The sequence below is a fragment of the Tasmannia lanceolata genome, unplaced genomic scaffold (genome assembly GCF_043159265.1).
Source record: "Tasmannia lanceolata isolate RefF3 unplaced genomic scaffold, GAP_Taslan_0.1 ptg000003l, whole genome shotgun sequence".
Lineage (NCBI taxonomy): Eukaryota > Viridiplantae > Streptophyta > Magnoliopsida > Canellales > Winteraceae > Tasmannia > Tasmannia lanceolata.
Genome location: NW_027518680.1, coordinates 47907527 through 47927979, shown reverse-complemented (window position 1 = coordinate 47927979; position 20453 = coordinate 47907527). Strand labels below are relative to the sequence as shown.

Here is a 20453-nt window from a genome sequence, read left to right as displayed (position 1 = left end):
ATTCTGTATAATCAGCTTATAATTACTGGAAATTTCATTTGATTACCTATTTGAAATGCTACACATTATCTGAGTTAGCTTCCTCATAATGCGGTGAAGCATATACTCATATGCATGGTTTTAAATTTCGACCGAAATCCGAAATTTCGGATTTTGGTCAAGACTGAAACTAAAATGTACTGAAACTGAAATTTCGATAAAATGCTTATTTTTTATTTTTTTACCGAATTTCGGTATTTCAGCCAAAATTTCGGTTTCAGCTGAGTTCGAGACCGAAATTTAAACCCATGGTCATCTGTGAAGTGTATTTGAAGTAAAACGTTGACTAGCATTTTATTTCCGGCTTTGTCACCAAAATATGATGACGCTGAATGCATTGCCAGTTTCCCATGGGAATGTATAGGAATACAGATTGACCCGTCAGACATTGGAAATTTGCTTCTTAAGTTTTAAGGTTTGGGTTTAAGAGGAACATCTGAATATTTATTCGATTGGACAAAGAAATGTAATGCCTCTCTTTCACAATAGTCATCATCTTCGCATTAGATGTTGTAAGGAGACCTAATGGTATGAGGGAGCTAAGGGTAATTCCGTGAATTGACATAAACTGAAAAATGCAGTACCAATCATGTAAAGCTGATTATGTGGTTAAAAAGTTCTGAAAACCATTTTAGACTTATATTGTAGCATAAGAAAAAACCTCTAATCAAAGAGGTCACTCATTCCCCATTTCATAGAAGTGCCCTTCTCTAATAAAATCGGCACAAGGAACATCAGAGCATAAATAATAAAAGGAAATGACAAAAAAAATAAAAAGAGATAACTTTAACCTTTTATGTATGAATGAAAACATAGAAAAATCTCTGAACTCACCTTCAAATTGGATAATGGGTGTCGATAATAGCTAGGTTGGAAAATTAGAACCCCAAGGACTATAACCCTTCTGTCTGCCTTAGTAAAAATGACTACAGTTGACCCTCTATCTTAAGAATTGAAGACTACTACACTTTGTGGAGTCTTCTCTCCTAGGGCTCACCTGTTCAGGTTTAACCTGCTAAAGATTTCGTTAGCCAAGTCATTTTAGTCACTGTACTTGTCATTAATGTATATGTGATGTAATATGTTATTGTGAATATCGAATAGAGAAATACCCATGAATTTTGTGTCTCACTTATCCATCTTCCTTGCATCAAGGCAAGGTTTGATTGGCACCATCTAAATTTCTTCCTTACCATTCGAAAGGTAACTCGTGAATCATCTCCTTCATATTTCAAATTGTTTCCTTCTTATGTGCTTTCTCTCATACATATGTGATGTAATATGTTATTGTGAATATCAAATAGAGAATACTCTTGTTTCTAAGGGTGGGAGACTCATCTTGGTCAAGGCAGTGTTAGCTAACATACCAGTGTATTATTTATCTTTGTTCAATTGCCCGGTTAGTATAGTGTTGAGAATAGAACATATTCAAAGAAGATTTCTTTGGGGAGGTGCTGATAGTAAGGGTGGTATACCCTTAGTAAAGTGGGAAAAAGTTTGTGTTCCGATAAAGAATGGTGGTCTTGGGATAAGAAAGTTGAGAGAGTTCAATCGTGCATTGTTGGGAAAGTGGCTTTGGCGTTTTGGTATGGAACAATCTTCTTTGTGGGTAAAGGTGATTGGTAGCAAATATGGCTTTTTAAATGGGAACTGGTGCTCGGATGATTCATATAGCAAGAAAGGTGGGACTGTTTGGCAAAACATTTTGAGGTTCAAGCAAAGATTTGAGGGGGGTATTCAGTTTAAAGTTTACAAAGGGATCGTATAAAATTTTGGGTGGATGCTTGGTGCTCGGATGAACCCTTGAAGACTCTTTTTCCTGATTTGTTCTCGGTGGCTTTGAAGAAAGATGTGTTGGTGTGTGATTGTTTTGAGAGGGTGGACACCAAGGTGGTTTGGAAGCCTAGCTTCAAAAGGAGTTTTTTTTACAGGGAGTTAAATTCCATTTCTCGGTTACTTCTTTTGATTGAGAATTGCTATATAAAAAGAAGTGGGGTGGAAAAAAGAATTTGGATATGGGACCCATCCAGCTTCTTCTCTGTGAAGTCCTTTTACTCTTGGTTGGTGCATGCTTCAGGTTCCCCTCTTGCAGCTGACGTTTGGAAATTCCTTGGGCCTCTATCAGTTTCCTTTTTTGGTTGGGCAGTTTGCTGTGGGAGGATTCAGACCATTGAATTTCTTAGAAGAAGGGGAATGTGGCTGGTAGATTATTGTTCGCTTTGTATGGAAGACAGTGAATCTATTGATCATCTGTTTATTCATTGCAAGGTTGCAAGGGAGATTTGGGGCCTCATTCTGGATATGTTTGGTATCTGTTGGATCTTCCCAAACTCTATACCAGAACTTGAGTTGAGTTGGGATTTTGTGCCTTGGAAGAAGAAAGGGAAATTGCTTTGGAAGCTGTGTTTGATAGCTTTGTGGTGGGTTATTTAGAAAGAAAGAAATTCGAGAGTTTTCAACAGAGTGGCTAAGTCATCTTACTGGTTATTTATGAAAATTATTACTTTGGTGATTTTTTGGGCGAAGAGTCTTCCTCAGTTTCAATTTGTTTCAGCTTTTGATCTGTGGGAAGGATGAAGAATTGTGTGTTGGGAAGGGGTGAGGAGAGACAAGATAGTTCAAAGATGGGAGGCACCTCCTGAAGGGTATTTGAAAATTAACTTTGACGGGTCTAGTTTGGGTAATCCGGGCCCGGCTGGTATTTGTGGCCTTGCTAGGGATTCTGCAGGGGTGGTGTCTTGGGCTTTTGCTGTCCCAATTGGTAGAAGCGACTCATCTGAAGTGGAAGTTAAAGCGGCTTTTCAAGGAATAAAACATCTGAGTAGGGATATGTTCGATAAGGTGATTGTGGAAGGTGATTCTTCTAACGTAATCAGTTGGCTATCTAGGAAGATTGCACCACCGTGGCGATTTCTTAGCTTCTTTGAGGAAATCGCTGATCTTGTTTCAGGTTCATCCATAGTGTTTAAATTTGTTAGAAGATCAGCCAATGGTGAAGCTGATTCCCTTGCGAGATCGGGTGTCCATAAAGAGGGTTTGGAATGTTTTGATCATCTCCCTCCGTGAAATGTATTTTTTAGTTCTTTTGATGTAACTTTTCTTTTCTTTTTATTTTTTGGACCATCTCGGTACCATTCTGTCAATATATTGCCATTTCAAAAAAAAAAAAAAAATACTCTCGAATTTTGTATCTCCCTTATCCATCTACCTCGCATCAAGGCAAGGTTTGACACCATCTGAATTTCTTCCTTACCATTCGAAAGGTAAGTTGGGAATCATCTCCATCATATTTCATATTGTTTCTTCCTTCTATACCATCTCTCTATCTATCTATCCCTCTATCTACTTCATCAAACAATTCTAGATCCTACTCATATTCCTTTCAAGACTGCAAAAATCTTACCTTTTTCTCCCCCTTTCACTCAAAACCTCCAATCCTTTTTCTATTTATTTAAAATCTTTAAATCTTGTTCCTACTTCGCACACACTCTCTCTAGCCCTAAATCCTTGTTTCTCTTTTTCCGTCTACTCATTCACATGGTTTGAAATGTAAGCTGTTATAGATCCTTATCAAGTAATAATAATAAAAAAAAAAAGATACTTATCAACTAATGTCTTAGAGGGGTTTTGGGGGTGGGGTTGGCATTTGAGGATTCTTACAAGTAATATAATCAATGCCTTGTAGGGAATTGAGGACAGGGACACAAATTCTTTCTCTTTTGAATCAGCTAACTACGTGAGGAATGACTATGACATCGATGAAAATTCACAATAGGTGGAGAGGGGTGAAGTGTTTCCTAGGGATATCAATTGGGGAGATTCACTCTGAAAGAGAAGGTAGAATAGGTTCAGAAAGGGGAGGATAGACTCTCTTAGTGTCACTCAATTCCACTGGATGAAGAGGGTCACAAAAAGATTTGGCTGAGGAGAAGAAATCAGTCTAACCCGTAGTTTTAGAAATGTCATCCTCTGGTACCACCTTGGAATGCTCGAATGAATCCTACGAGGTGAAAGTGGAGGCCAAGGATTGTGGGGAAGTACTTAGTTTGAGCAGATCCTTGGGTTTTAGTTTTGTTGATAATGAAATGGGATTCAGAAAGTATACTAACTTGAAATTAATGAAATCGCTGATTACCTAAACTTATAGGGAGGCTAATTTTGATTCTCCCTATTCTCCCATTTTCGTGAGGTTTCCCTAGGGCACTTGTTCTTTCATATTTCTTCTCTCTTTATGAGATTCAACTAGGCAATGCTTTAAATTTCTGTTTCAGTTTCGGTCGCCATAGAAACGGAAACATTTCAGTTTTGGTTGGAAATTTTGGTGGAAATTCTATAAAACCATGAAAATATATGGAAATGATAGAATTTAAAGATGAAACTTTGGGAAATGATAGAATGTGAATAAATACACACCTAGAAACCATCACATAAGCAAGATAACTATTCATAGTAGTTTAAAAACATCGAACACATGCCCTGACGAGCAAGTCTGATAATTTAGTATATACCAAATTTCACATATAATTCATATAAATATTTATACATTGTACATCCACCACATTTCACATGCAATTCATATAAATATAATTATGTAATACATACTGATAGAGTATGCCACAAACACTGCGATTTTTATTTTTATTTTGAATGGTACCAACACATAAAATTTTGGTTTATCGATCATCTCGGTGGGGATGGAAATGCAAACATTTCAGTCGTTTCATGTAGGTTTCAGGGCAATTTAAATTCATGCAGCTAGGTTTATAGATTGTGGACTTAAAGTTTGGTTTTTGCCAAGTAGCTAATCAGGATGCCTTGTGATATCAATTCTGAAGTCCTCTTAACCAAAGACTCCTTGTTTTCTAATGAATCTGAGCAGATTGAAGGTAAATGAATTTAAGCACTTAGATGGTAGACATTACTTTGTGATAGTTGTCATTGAACAAGAACATATTGTGGTTAGTTATCTACTGACCCAAGAGATGTTAGAGTGGGTCTCATTAGCATGACACTTGGGACTGTTTTTTCTCTGGAGGATATTTTGTCCTATTAGCATGACACTTGGGACTATTTTTTCTCTGTAGGAAATTTTCAATTCATAGGAGGCATACGTAAGGGGCATCGTATGTTTATGGTTTACCCATCATGGATATTGGCAAGGCGAGTTACTTTTTGTCTTGGACGACCTATTCATTATTAATGTCAGTTTTGTTTTTCCTTTTGACATTGTCCTTTCCATCAGTGTAATAGTAGGAACTAGCACTAGCATTGGTAGGAGAGTTGGGAAAATAGGGCTGACCAGTGAACGTTATGATGACTTCTCTGTCTCAGATATTACTGGATTATGTAGTTTATGGGAGTCAACACAAGACCCATCATGTGAATATGTTTTTGTGTATCTAACCTAAGAGCCATAAGTGGGTCCTTCACTGGGAGTCAATATGGATAACTCATGTATAACATGAAATGTGGAGCATTGTGACTTATTAGCAAGCAGTGGACTCTGTTAAAGAGTGCTCACGGAAGTGCTGGGTACATGCATCGATTATCCATTATAGAAAACTCTGTGTCCATTTTTACTCTCCAGTTGAAGTATGTCCGATCTGTAAGTCGAAATATAAGTGGCTTTATTCATTGAGCTAATTAGTTAAATTGGAAGTCTTCCTCTTTGTGTTTTATTTCTTTGGTGACCTTGGAATTAAAATCCCCACCCCCTCCCCTTCTTTGTATTTATTTATTACTCTGCTCCTAGCTATGCACAGAAAACGTTGTGAAATTTGATTTCATGACTATGCATACTGCAATTTAATCTTTTGGACAAGAATATATAACTCATGGTTACATACAGCACATAATTTTCATGTTTTCTAGGAATTTGCAGATGTGTTTGTGGCTAGAGTAAATGACTTAATTCTTTCTTACTGTACTTATTTAATCCTAATGTGTGTATTTCGTAGGTTGCTAACACAAAAGGATGGACGCCTCATGCGGGATACACGAATCATAGCGTACTTCAGACAGTGTTTTCGAAGTGACTTGAATATCACAACAAAAAACGAACTTGTTTATGCCTTGGCTTCTCATCCTCCTTATGAAGTTCCTATCTCGAGATTTAAAGTTATGCATCTCCATCGCCAGGTTGGATGGAAGCATTAAAGAATTTCTGCAATTTAGTTCCTATGATCTTAGTTTTCTAGCAATGTTCTTCCTTTCTTTTGGTTTTATTACCTGTTTAAGACCTGATATCTATCCAATATGAGAATTATTAAGAATTTCATCAAGAACTGGTTAAGATGCTTTGCATGAAAGATTTAACACTTCTTTATGATTTTATTGTCAGTTTACCAGTGTACCATTTATAATATTTATAGGGGAGTGATAAATCGATTCCCCAGAGTGATAAATCGACTCCCCTTGTGTCTTTCTCTCTCCTCTAGGTTAGAGAGAGAAAGAGGAGAGAGATAGACACATGGGGAGTCGATTTATCCATTTGGGGAGTCGATTTATCACTGCCCTATTTATAAGAGCATTATTTAAAGGGAAAAGATATGTTTTTTTTCTTGAATGGTAAAGGGAAATGATATGTTCAACCCTTTTATCAATTTGGGACAGCCATCTCTAGTGTAAAAGAGTATTCATAAATACAGTACAGGTGGCTGTCCCATGTAAAAAAGGGGCGAATATATCACTTCACTTTTTAAATTTGAAAACTTCTTTTAAATTCTAAATTTCCACTTATGCCACTTCTCTGTCTTCTGACTCGCTTTAAATTTTTATGTCAGGTTCCATTCAGTGAAATCTTTCACAGTTTAAATGCAACAATTGTTGGCCTGGCAGTTAGTTCTTTAAAGCCTACAGAATCTAAAACTTCTACACCTTGGTGTGTTGGACTTGGTGGGTTTCTTTCTAAAGTATGCCATCTTTGTCAATAGCGAATAATAGTATGGTTGGATACCTTTTATTTGATTATTTCTCAAGTGTCTATATACTTTCTGCTGATGAAGTTCCCCGTGTCATAACTGATGTTTTGCAAACAGATATATAATTCTGTCCAGATCTGGATTTATAAATATATATTTCTTATTTATTGTATCTCTTTTTTCTCTTTTCTTGCATCCATTGTGAATATGTTGATGCAATATTTAATGGTTCACTAGAAGTATTCACTCATATTAAAGTTAAGTTATATTGGTTATTAAATTTACCGCTTGGACAAATTTTATCGAGGCTAATATTCAAGAATGTGATATGAATAATATATCTAGAATAAATACTAACTAGAAGTATGCTGATGCTTCTTGCAAAAATTCTAGTGGTAGAAGCATATAATCTTGAATACTATATGTCTTTACTGTGGATTCTAATTTAGGATAAAAAAATCAAAGAAAAAAGGTCTTGCCTAATGGGAAGATAGAGACAAGGACCGTGAAGGAGAAAAATCTGATTCTATAATTTCCAGTAGGAAGCTTTATGAATGCATGGCCATCCGCGTAAGATATAATTAAATTATCCTTAGTGGCACTGCTCCACGCCTAGTCATTAATGCACAAACAACTGGACACCCCACCTAGTATATGTAAATTGTTCAAAGTTTTGTTAGTGAGGAAATTTAATCTGTCCTTTTTAGCTAAAGGTGGACAGTGGACTCCATAGAAACTCGTTATATGTCGGGCAATCTCTGCCCCTATGACATTTGTCTTCCTCTCTCTCTCTCTCTCTCTCTCTCTCTCTCTCTCTCTCTCTCTCTCTCTCTCTCTCTCACACACACACACACACACACACACACACACACACACACAAGAAAAAATATTTCCTTTTCTAAGGCCTTGGTAAACAAATTTGCATTTTGGTCTAATGAGACTTTTCTTTTGTAAACTGGCAATCCATCTACATGCGGTTGGTTCTCTTGTGAAATAATCAATCAGGGTTATGTTAATGTATGTAACTGGGGCTTTGTAACTATTTGTGTATGCTACAAGGTGTCATTTTTAAGTTTATTTTATGATATAAATACATGAGGAGGGTTAACCGACTATCTAACTCCTCTCCTGTTCGTCTTCATTCTTCTCTCTCTCTCTATCTCTCTCTCTACATCCTCATATACTATTACATAGTATCAGAGCAGAACACCACAAATTGCATATAGGGTTTTCTCTCTATTCTCTCCATTTCTTCTTTGTTTCTTCCAGTTTGAGAAAGAAAAAACCCAAAACCTAGCAAGATTGGTCACAGTCACGGAGGGATTAGTTACTGTCTTGGTTCTCTGATGGATAGATCCACCATGTGTGCGTTTCACCACATCTAAGGCTGTCACAACCCTTGTTGGGTTGTCTTGTTAGAGCCACAACCTAGTTTTGGGTTTTTCATATTCCTGCAACCCAGTGTTGGGTTTTCTATGTTGCCGCAAATCTGTTAGCTTTTGGATTTTTTTTGAATGGTAGCTATTGGAATGTTGTTATAACCCTCGTGGGCTTTGTCAGATGCTGCTAAAACCTTTGTTTGGTCCTGTTGATGCTGCTTCACTTCAGAGTTTGTGACAAGTTTTCATTGAAGAAAAATAATTCTGGTTGTTTTCTGTGCTATGTTGGTTTGTGTCTGGACTAAGCCAACCTTTGTTACATTCCCGATTTTCATAACTATTAATAAAGCCCAAGAATGACGACCATCCTATCCAACCAGTATTTGCCTACCACTCTTATTTTCATAATCTTTAGAATGGCATCTTCTAATAAACTCACCATGAACTACCACTTTTGGATTGATGCAAAGAATCCAAACCCATGATGCTCATATGCTTGTAGAGGCTCAATATACCATGTTAGCTATGATTTGTGGACACGGACACGGGTATTTCGTGTTGACACGGACACTGAGTGTCGGACATGGCGAACCCCCGAAATTTAGAAATGGGGACACGGCTAAAATAAAATGTATATATATATATATATATATATATATATATATATATATATATATATATATATATATGATACAACAACAAATATTAGTTAAAGAAGAGCTAAAATATTTTTATAATAAAAGAATAGTGAATAATAAAAGAGGTAAACACAACATGCAATAATAAAACAGAATGTCACTCTTGACAAGGCACAAAAACATGTCCACGCACCCACATTAAATCTAACACTTGTAGCAGTACATCGAAAAGTGTCCAAAGGAGTGTCGACACAGGTGGACACTCGTGTCATGTCGGGCACGGCAGGACACGTGTGTCAGCAATAAATTCGAAGTGTCGGCTAAATCATAGTATGTTAGACACCATACAATAACAACACTCATACCGGATACTTCATGGTTACTTATGTTGATCTAAATAATTATTACATTTCAAATATATGTCACTCTTCAAATTAACTATCATGGTTTTTGCTTATTTGTGTCGCATATTTACAATTAAAATTTTGAGTATGTGAGTGTTATAGATGCTTTGCAAATTTTTATTAATTCCATTATCTGAGTTAAATTTAGTTGAGTGTTATGGTATTTTATTTGTGCATCTCTTCTGTCTCTCCTCATGGTCTGGGATACTAATATCTGTATGTGTCCTACATTTTGAAAAAATGCCTAGTGTTGTCTTGTCATTCCCTTGTCCATATCCATCTTGGCATTATAGATCCAAACACCACCACCGCAGGGATCTGATGGGATGACAACAGCTCCACCTTGCTTCCAGACAAAGGCAAGATTTCTCAAGACACTGGCTTAATTTTAGTTTCCTGAAGAAGAATTTCTAGAAGAGCTTTCTAGCCCATGTCTCCACCAAATTATGTGATTTAGAGAAAAAATCCTCCCGAGAACAAGTTGTTTTAACCCCTTGCAAGTTTTGAATGAAACCTCCTACAGATTGAACGATTGAGCACCTGAATAAAAATGAATTTACAAATTTGCCATTAATACCTGCTAAGTGTATTAGTCATTGAGGGTATACTAGTCATTTCACTAGTATACCCTAACCGTGTACCCCACTCATATATATATATATATATATATATATATATATATATATATATATATATATATATATATATTTGTGTGGGAGAGTGGAACAACTCTCTCATCTCTTTTCACCCCTACGTTTTCTCTCTCTTTTTGTTTCTGATTCATGATGATATTGCGAACGTGGTATCAGAGCTTCAGGACATGAGAAGATATCGCACGCCACCTTGGAGATACCTTCCCACCTTTAACCTATCCCTTGGATGTCGTAAACCCAAACCCACACTGTTATTTGCGCAAAACTCAAATACTCATTTTCTATTTTCCGTAGAACACAACCCCCATATCCTTTCGCAAATCCCCAAATCTTCTACATTCCCCACAATCCAATACCCATTGCATAACAACCGGCACTGGAAGTAATCCTAATACCCTATTCTTTCTCTATTATTCTAACTCCTTTTTCACATTTACGCAACCTCCAAATCTTTTTTTTTCTTTCCTTATTGCCAAGTCCCCCCACTTCCCTCCCCTCCCCAAAACCAAACAAAAAAAAACCTTATTGACCGCACCTCCCCCAAAACCCTAATCGCACCAATGTTGTGGGAAGCAAAAAGCGGGAAGCGAAGGGTCTTGGGAAGGTGGGAAGCGAGAAGTGTGAAGGGTTGGAGAATTTTTTTAATAGTTAAAAATTTTTAAAAATAAAAAAAATAAAAAATTACGAAAAAAGTAAGAAATAATTATATTAACCAAATATTATAAAAACACTTTTTATTAAAAGATCCAACATTTACTTAAAAGGAAAATCACTATCAGCTGAAATGCCTGTGTTGATCGGTGCGTTGACTAGTGCCTGACACGATAAAAAAAAATTAGAGACCAAATTATGAGATTTTTTTTACCGGACCTTTGGGATTTAATAATGTTTGGACATTGTAGAATTTATGAATTTTTAAAATTGGAAAAATACCCGTTTGGAAGTTAAGATTATGACCCGACCCGTGTTTTTCGAATTTTGTACTATAAATGGGAAGTTGACTTTTTATCTTTTTAGATTTGGGTCTTGAAAGTATTTTTAATAGATTCAAATGGGGGGTATTCCCTTATTTGCATGTAAATCTTAAGTAAATGGACAATAAAAATAGTAAAGAGACAAAAGCGCTTCCCATTTTCAAGAAAAGCGTTTCCCACGAATCGGATACGGGTTTCCTAAAAATTGGGGAATCGAAACGTTTCCCGTTTCGGAATTGTGTCTTGGGGAAACGCGATTCCCCATCGAGTAGTGATTCCTACTTCCTTGAACCGCACTCACCAAACCCTACCCCCCTCCCACCCCCCCCCCCCCCCCCACACACACACCATTCTTTCTTGGATATTTCAACCCAAACCCTAACCATACCCCCACCACCCAAACATTCTGTAAGCCCAAGGGGTCCCATGGGTTAATCATTCACCTTACCTTCTTGTTTTGATGCTAGCAAACCAAATTGATTAGCATTTTTGGACTAATGTGTTGCTTTGATGCTAGCAAACCAAATTGATTAGCATTTTTACACAACTCTTCTCAACACATGGCTTGTGGATCAAAGATCAAAGGAACCAAGAGCTTGCACCTACATTGGAGACATCATCATTTGAAGATGTTCAAGTTAAGAAGCTCAAAGATGAAGATTCCACAAGTTCCTAGCAAGTGTCAAGAAGGAGCTTGGAGTTGAACATGCCATGGTGACACCTCATGTACCATTCAACATGCATTGAAGATTGGAGGAGAAATCACATGAGCCATATCAAGTTGAAGATGTTCTCTCAAGCCGAAGAAGTCCAAGGAAGTGCAAAGGAGCAAATACAATCCAAGAAGACTCATGGTATACACTTTTAGATTGTATTTAGAGTCCTCTTGATTTATGTAAAATGCAGTTTCAAAAGGTTTTCAAATGGTTTTCATACTTAACTTTTTATATCTTTGGAAACCATTAACACACCAAAAAATGTGTTTGAAAACCTAGGACTTAAGTCCAAAGACCATCGCCCAAAACCCCAGGAACTTTAAAGTTAAAATGGAATTTTAAACAGGGGCCGGTCTCCCGGGGGTCTCCCGGGGGATCGCGAAAGGAAGGCTGAAAATCCAGCACTTGCATTCCAAAGGCGGGCCGGTCGACTGGGGTGAGTCGGGCGAAGGCGGAAATGGTTCTATTGAGACAGAACCATTCCAGCATGGTTTGGGGCGGGTGACCGCGGAAAGGTTTTGTGCTTAAATTTTTAAGAAACAGGTAGCCCTCGCCGGGCGACCGCCATGGGGCCGGTCGAGCTCGACGGTTTGAATTTTGAAAATAAAAAAGGTGCCCGATAGGCGTGGGCAACCGCGGTGGCCCGGTTGACCACGCCGGGCTTTTGCAGGTTGACTTTTTCAACCCAGTTTATTACAGTTTTACCCCCAAACGGTCATATTTTCAAATGGGCTATATATACATCATAAAAACCTTTCTAAATAACCTTTTTGCCAGATTAAATCCTATCTTTGTGAGCTTAAACTTTTAAATCAAAGGTTGTTCCTCTTTGAACTTGTATTCTTTCATTTTATCAAGAGGATCTCCATAGGCTTTACATTTGTATCTATTCCTTGGAAAGTTTGAGAGCTTTATTGTTTGTAATCCGTCTATCAAGAGGCCAGGGAGTTCTTTTCCTTTTCTATTTCTTCATTTGTATTCGAGGGTCTTCGATTCGGCCCGTTAACAAAGGTGAATCGATTGTACGAGGAAGTGTTCATCGGTAAGGCTTCATGTAGAAAGAGTGTGTCCCCTTTGGAGTTGAAGGAGTCGATGTAAGGCTTGGAGATTCGCCCTTTGAAGAATCTCATCATTTTAGTAGAGATCCCAAGGAGGTAAACTTGGAAGAGTGGAGTAGGTCTTGTGATAGACCGAACCACTATAAATCTTGTGCCTTGTGGATGCTTCTTCTTTTCCTTCATCTCTTGCACGTGTGGTGAATGGTAAACTCTAACATAATTTGTGATTATGTTTTATTAAACAAGGGTTAGGGCAAATAGGCTTAAAGTAACCTCTAAACCCTGACTTTTATTATATTAATCTTTTGAACAAGGGTGAGATTAATTAGTGCTTAGTAATTAATCTTAATAATCCAACAAATTAAGCCTAAAATTTTTAATTGACCAATTCACCGCCCCTCTTGGATTGTCATACCTACATTTCATTTGGTATCAGAGTTGAGGCTCTTAAAGAGATTTTTAAATTTAAAATCTACAAGAAAAAGATCCGTGACAATCCAAATGGATTTTGAGAGAGGCCGATCCTCCCTAATTCCTCCATTTCTTGATGGAACGAATTATGGAGCGTGGAAAGTGCAAATGCTTACCTATCTCAAATCCATAGATTATGACATGTTAGATGTCATTGAGAGGGGATTTTCAATCTCAAGGAAATGTACTAAAAATGATTTAAAACTTTTTTTCTTGAATTCAGAAGCAATAATTTTATTATGTTGTGGTTCAACTCCAAGTATTTTTGAGAAAATTTCTACATGGAACAATGCAAAAGATATTTGGACCTCATTAGAAAATATTTTGAGAAAATGTTTGTCTCTTTTCAAATGATAAAACAATTGGACAAAAAGAGACTTTACAAAAATCTTTTGCAAATGAAAAGTCTTTCAAACATTCAATTTCCGATTTGGAAAGTCAAATAAATAATTTGAAATCAGAAGTAAATGAAAGTTTGAAAAGAAATGAAAAATTAAGTCAACTGAGCAAAATTTTGATAAACAAAAATGATGACTTAATTCAAAGATGCAATGCCTTTGAAAAACAAAATAAAAGCCTTGAAAACACAAACAAGAATTTAAGCAAAGAATATAAACTTGTTTGTGAAAATGAAGAAAAATTAAAGGCTAATTCATCTCATGAAATAAATTGCCTTAAAGATCAATTAAATGAGATTAAATTAGTAAATAAAGAACTCTCTATAAAGAACCAAAGAATACAAGAAGAAAAAGACAAACATGTTTGTCATTATGTGTATTCTCATGGTTCTAGTTGTTCCTCATCTACCAATGTTTATTCTTGTTCATATTGTGCTAGATTAGAACATCACAAATCTAGGTGTAAGCTTAGATTTGTGAAATCTAACAAGTTTGTCTGGATAAGAAAAGATACACTCCCTCAAACAAACTTGAATGGAACCAAAGTAATTTGGGTTCCAAAGTCCCCTATTCAAGCTATTCATTGAATATTATCTTTAGGAGCTTGTGCTTAAATGTTATATCATATGAATTTCTTCTAGATACTTCATGTTATTGCATCATTCTTTGTATCTAGAACACTTATGCTTAATTGATATATCTTGTTATTCATGAATATAGATATTCATAAGAATGAAATTTTAACTTGAATGTATCTATATTCATAAGAGCTTAATGATCACATCATTTTCTAGTCATTGTCTATAAGGAAAACAATGTTGCATTTAATCTTAGACTATATTTTGTGCTATATTGAAAATTTTCTTGAAAAATCCATCTAAGTGCAAAATCTCCTTATGCACTTAGCATCCACAATTAGAAAGCCTATCATGTCAAATCATTGCTAGACATAGATCAAACATGTATAATTCTAGTAAAATCCGTCAATAAAACATCCACAAAAATCTCAAATGAAAACATATGTCCAATCATCCACTTGAGCTTAGATGTTAGAAAAATAGAAATGAATATTTAGATGTCCTCACATAGCATAGGGATCAAGTTTATAAGCTCATCATAATCCCTTAGAAAAGAGAAAAATGATTAGACCACAAAATCCCATGAAAAATATCAAGAAAGTGAAAACAGGGGTGTGGCGGTCAACCGAGCCTCGGAGGCCGACCGCGGTAAGTAAAAAGGAGAAAAATAAAAAGAAATAGGGTTGTCGCGGAGGGCGACTGAACCTTGGTGGGCGACCGCGGATGGTCATGATAAGAAAAATAAAAATGGACAGGTGAGTCGCGGAGGACAACCGCTATAGCCCAGTCGACCGCGGATGTCGAAAACTGCGTTTTAAAGGGGCTTCCACGAGTCATTTTTCTAACTTGTGTCGTTCTTTCTCTCCTAGAATTTTTGCTCCTCTTCGTCCCCAAATTGATTTTCGGGGCCAAAGCTTCAAGATTAAGGGTATTAAGTGAGTTTGATCTATTCCCCTCTTCTTTCCTTTTCTTCTCCATTAAATCATCCCATAACTCATTCTCCTCACATTTCTCCGTATATCCTTCATAAATCCTTCGATCCCTCTCATTTCTCATCTCATCTACCTATTTCCCATCATCCTACATAAAAATCTCACATTTCTTCTTGATTCCCTCACCATTCTCACAAAACCTAACCCTGTTTGAAAACCCATTTCTTCCATTTCTCTTTTCTTTCTTTAAAATCACCCTATGCTTGATTCTCTTCACATATCTCTCCATTTCTCCCACAAATCTCTCAATTTCTTTGTGTTTCGATCTCTTCCATCCATTTTTCATCACCCCTCTTCTTTTTTCTCATATTCTTATTGTTTTTCTCATCCTTTCTCAAAATCCTAGATTCCAAAATGTCTACCTCGAAGAAGACCACCGCACAAAAGGGCAAACGGGCGAGAACTGAGCCTGAAGAAGTGGTATTCCCCACTGAACACTTCTTCAACAAGAGAGCAATGGATCGATTCACCGAATACGGGAAGCGAGCCATCATCTCGGGGCGAAAAGTCTTGTTCCAAGACTTTGAAAAGTTCAAGATCAGATCGCTAATCGAATTCCAAGGTTGGACGTTCTTTCTCTCATATACCAACTATGTTTATCCTGAACTAGTTAGGTATTTTTATGCTAATTTAGATATTGCCCATGGAGGAGTAGTAATGAATACATACCTTCAAGGAAACAAATTTGGGTTAAATTTGAAAGAATTCTGTGCTTGGCTTGAAGTACCTAATGATGGGAGAAGAATTTTCTTTTAGAAAAAGGATGAAATAGAAAAACACTTTACAAGGACAGATGTTTATAAAATCTTAGGAACCATCCCTCCTCCTCCAGACAAACTTAACATCAATGCCAATGTGATGAATCATACGGCCCGTCATTCATAAGATTGTAGCCTATAACATCTCTCCCAGGACAGGAAATTTTGATGCAGTGAAGCCCTCATAATCCATTACATTATGGAAAAGATCCAGTTAAACCTATGATTCATTATGTTGGGTTATATAGATGAGGCGGTCAAGAGAGGACAGGGTGGTCTACCTTATGGGATGCAAATTACCAAGCTCATGAGGCATCATAAGATCAACCTAAACAATGCATTCTCAGAGAGCCCTGATCCCGCACTCAACCAATCCACCATCACTCTTATGAGGATCCCTATACCAGGTGACGAGGGTCCTAGTGGGGTTGCACCTGAAGATGCAGGCAGTAAAAGAAAGAGAAGAGGTGGCCCAGATGCAGGAGCAGATTCGCGCGCACAAGCAACAGCACCAGGCTCCCACTACAGGCTCATACAAGGATCTGGCTAGAGATATCACATCATTGAGGACCGGCATGGAAACTTTCACGACTAGACTGAAGTCTCTCTCCACTGGCCTCACGACTGCTGAGAGCTAGAGAGTCTCAGATCATGCGAGACGTATGGAGCTTCTGGCAAAGCAGCATGCAAAGCTGTTACAGACATTATCAAGGAGTCAAGAGCACCAGATACTACGCTAGTAGTCCACCTCATGAGCCCCAGCCTCCTCCTCAGGACCGATAGTTGGCCAGCATCTCCTCGGCAACAGATACATTGGAGTTACATCTTTTTGCAGCTTGATCATCTTTTTTATTTCTTCTCTTGCCCAGTTTGGGCTTTTGGAATATGTTTATATTTTCTTCTCTTCATGGATGTTGTTCATGCCCGATGTGGGCTTTATGTTTGGTTTGTATGCCCAGTGTGCGCTTTATACTTTCTGTTGATGGATGTTGATGGTGCCCAGTAGGGGCTTTTGGTTGCTTTTATATGTGGATGGGCATGCCATGTGTGGCATGATTGTGGATATTATGGATGATTAGGATGTTTGCCCAGAGGGGCCTTATGCGTTATGTTCTATTTTGGTTCATGATTCAGAGATTGTATGAGTGTATCTATTGTAGTGGTGATGAGTACATGTATCTCACACCCATTTATGTATCTCTGATGATGGGAAGATGGTGTTTCTCTTCCATCTCTATTCATGTTTATGGAGCCTCATTTTTGTCCTGCCTATATATACATGTCTTTTTGGTTGCCATGGATGTGGACTTCTATTGTTTGTCCTTTTCCTGTATCCATGTGTTTATTAGACTGTGTTTGCTTTAATGTTATAATTCTCTGTCTAATAATCATCCATTCTAATTCAAACTGTAATTGTCATTTGAATGGAGCAAAAATTTTGAATGGTTAAGGTGATTTCGAATCAAGGGCTTATGTGCTTGGATCTTTTACATCTAAATTAGATGCACATAGTCAGGGGAGCTTTCACTTTCATATATGTGTAATTCTTTAGAGGCAAGTAACCTTAGATCTCAAAAAGTTATATTATAGTTCAGAGCATATCCATGCTCTGGAAGAGACTTGTTTGCACCTTGTCTAAAGAACCTCTTCATGAAGCAAATAATTATAAATTTGAGCATATCCTTGCTCAGGTAGAGGCTTATCTGCTCTAAAAAGTTGCAAATTGAGCCCAAGTGATTAAATCATTCACCTTTTCCATCATAATATCTTGCCATATCCTATCACATAGGTTTCACCTAGGGCCTCTGACAAATTCATAGGGGGAGAGCTAAATGGTTTCTTATTCATGTTTATATAGACCATTGTGATGTGCTCACATGGTTTATTGCCCCTATACTTGTGCTAAAAAAAAGGCTTATCATGCACTTCACTTTGTTTTTCTTTGATAAGCATCATAGGAGCTTAAATGTCATATCATATACCATATATATAGCTTATATAAGCTATCATTCATCTTGACACCCCACTTACACTTTCACTTGCATATCCCTACCTTTTTGCTGCTGCCAAAAGGGGGAGAGTTTTTGGGAATTGATTAGGTAGTCCAATTGTATATGCACCATATGCTTTACATTATCATTTTACACATGTGCATAAAGTGAGGGGGAGCATTGCTCTATTATTTATATCATATCATGCTAATTCATCTATTTGTTTGATATCTTCTACCTCCCTAATCAATTTGTTTGCCATCATCAAAAGGGGGGATAATGTAAGCCCAAGGGGTCCCATGGGTTAATCATTCACCTTACCTTCTTGTTTTGATGTTAGTAAACCAAATTGATTAGCTTTTTTAAACTAATGTGTTGTTTTGAGGTGTTGTGTTATATACAAGAATTTCATATCATAATCCCCATTACACAACTCTTCTCAACACATGGCTTGTGGATCAAGGATCAAAGGAACCAAGAGCTTGCACCTACATTGGAGACATCATCATTTGAAGATGTTTGGGTTAATCATTCACCTTACCTTCTTGTTTTGATGCTAGTAAACCAAATTGATTAGCTTTTTTGGACTACTGTATTGCTTTGAGGTGTTGTGTTATATACAAGAATTTTATATCATAATCGCCATTACACAACTCTTCTCAACACATGGCTTGTGGATCAAGGATCAAAGGAACCAAGAGCTTGCACCTACATTGGAGACATCATCATTTGAAGATGTTCAAGTCAAGAAGCTCGAAGATGAAGATTCCACAAGTTCCTAGCAAATGTCAAGAAGGAGCTTGGAGTTGAACATACCATGATGACACCTCATGTACCATTCAACATGCATTGAAGATTGGAGGAGAAGTCAAATGAGCCATATCAAGTTGAAGATGTTCTCTCAAGCCGAAGAAGTCCAAGGAAGTGCGAAGGAACAAATACAATCCAAGAAGACTCATGGTATACACTTTTAGATTGTATTTAAGTCCCTCTTGATTTATGTAAAATGCACTTTCAAAAGGTTTTCAGATGGTTTTCATACTTAACTTTTTATATCTTTGGAAACCATTAACACACCCAAAAATGTGTTTGAAAACCTAGGACTTAAGCCCAAAGACCATGGCCCAAAACCCCTGAAACTTTAAAGTTAAAATGGAATTTTAACCAGGGCCGGTCGACCGGGGGTCTCTCGGGCGACCGCGGAAGCAAGGCTAGAAATCCAGCACTTGCATTCCAAAGGCGGGTCGGTCGACCGGGGTGAGCTGGGCGACCGCGGAAATGGTTCTGTCGAAACAGAACAATTCCAACATGGTTTGGGGCGGGCGATCGCCAAGGGCCGGTCGACCGCGGAAAGGTTTTGCGCTTAAATTTTTAAGAAACAGGTAGCCCTCGCCGGGCGACCGCCATGGGGCCGGTCGACCGCGACGGTTTGAATTTTGAAAGTAAAAAAGGTGCCCAATAAGGGCGGGCGACCGCCATGGCCCGGTCGACCGCTCCGATCCGGCAAAAGACCCGTTGGGGCTTTTGCAGGTTGACTTTTTCAACCCAGTTTATTACAGTTTTACCCCCAAACAGTCATATTTTCAAATGGGCTATATATACATCATATAAACCTTTCTAAATAACCTTTTTGCAAGATTAAATCCTATCTTTGTGAGCTTAAACTTTTAAATCAAAGGTTGTTCCTCTTTGAACTTGTATTCTTACATTTTATCAAGAGAATCTCCATAAGCTTTACATTTGTATCAATTCCTTGGAGAGTTTGAAAGCTTTATTGTTTGTAATCCGCCTATCAAGAGGCAAGAGTGTTCTTTTCCTTTTCTATTTCTTCATTTGTATTCGAGGGTCTTCGATTCGGCCCGTTAACAAAGGTGAATCGATTGTACGAGGAAGTGTTATCGGCAAGGCTTCGTGCAGAAAGGGTGTGTCCCTTTGGAGTTAAAGGAGTCAGTGTAAGGCTTGGAGATTCGCCCTTTGAAGAATCTCATCATTTTAGTGGAGATCCCAAGGAGGTAAACTTGGAAGAGTGGAGTAGGTCTTGTAATAGATCAAACCACTATAAATCTTATGCCTTGTGGATGCTTCTTCTTTTCCTTTATCTCTTGCACGTGTGGTAATTGGTAAACTCTAACCTAATTTGTGATTATGTTTTATTGAACAAGGGTTAGGGCAAATAGGCTTAAAGTAACATCTAAACCCTAGCTTTTATTATATTAATCTTTTGAACAAGGGTTAGATTAATTAGTGCTTAATTAGTAATTAATCTTAATAATCTAACAAATTAAGCCTAAAATTTTTAATTGACCAATTCACCCCCCCCCCCTCTCGGATTGTCATACCTACATTTCACATCTTGGTCCTTTCAAACCCTAAAACCTAACCTCGCCCACCTCCTAATCCCCAATCTAACAGTACGGCCCCCTCCAGACCATTATTATTTGGACTTTGCAATCTAGACACCACTTCTCCTTTGGTTTGTTGATC

At 37.5% G+C, this 20453-nt stretch overlaps 1 protein-coding gene across 2 annotated transcripts in view; it reads left to right on the top strand.

Moving 5' to 3' along the window:
• LOC143855316 (polynucleotide 5'-hydroxyl-kinase NOL9-like) overlaps nucleotides 1-20453 on the top strand; it is a 51736-nt gene that overhangs the window by 10529 nt on the left and 20754 nt on the right. For both annotated transcript variants that reach the window (XR_013237827.1, XM_077365497.1), the window contains exons 6-7: nucleotides 5997-6177; nucleotides 6822-6933. Coding sequence is in view for 1 of the 2 variants with exons in the window: in XM_077365497.1 (XP_077221612.1) it covers nucleotides 5997-6177; nucleotides 6822-6933 (293 nt within the window). In the remaining variant the exon portion in view is untranslated. The remainder of the gene's footprint in view (nucleotides 1-5996; nucleotides 6178-6821; nucleotides 6934-20453) is intronic.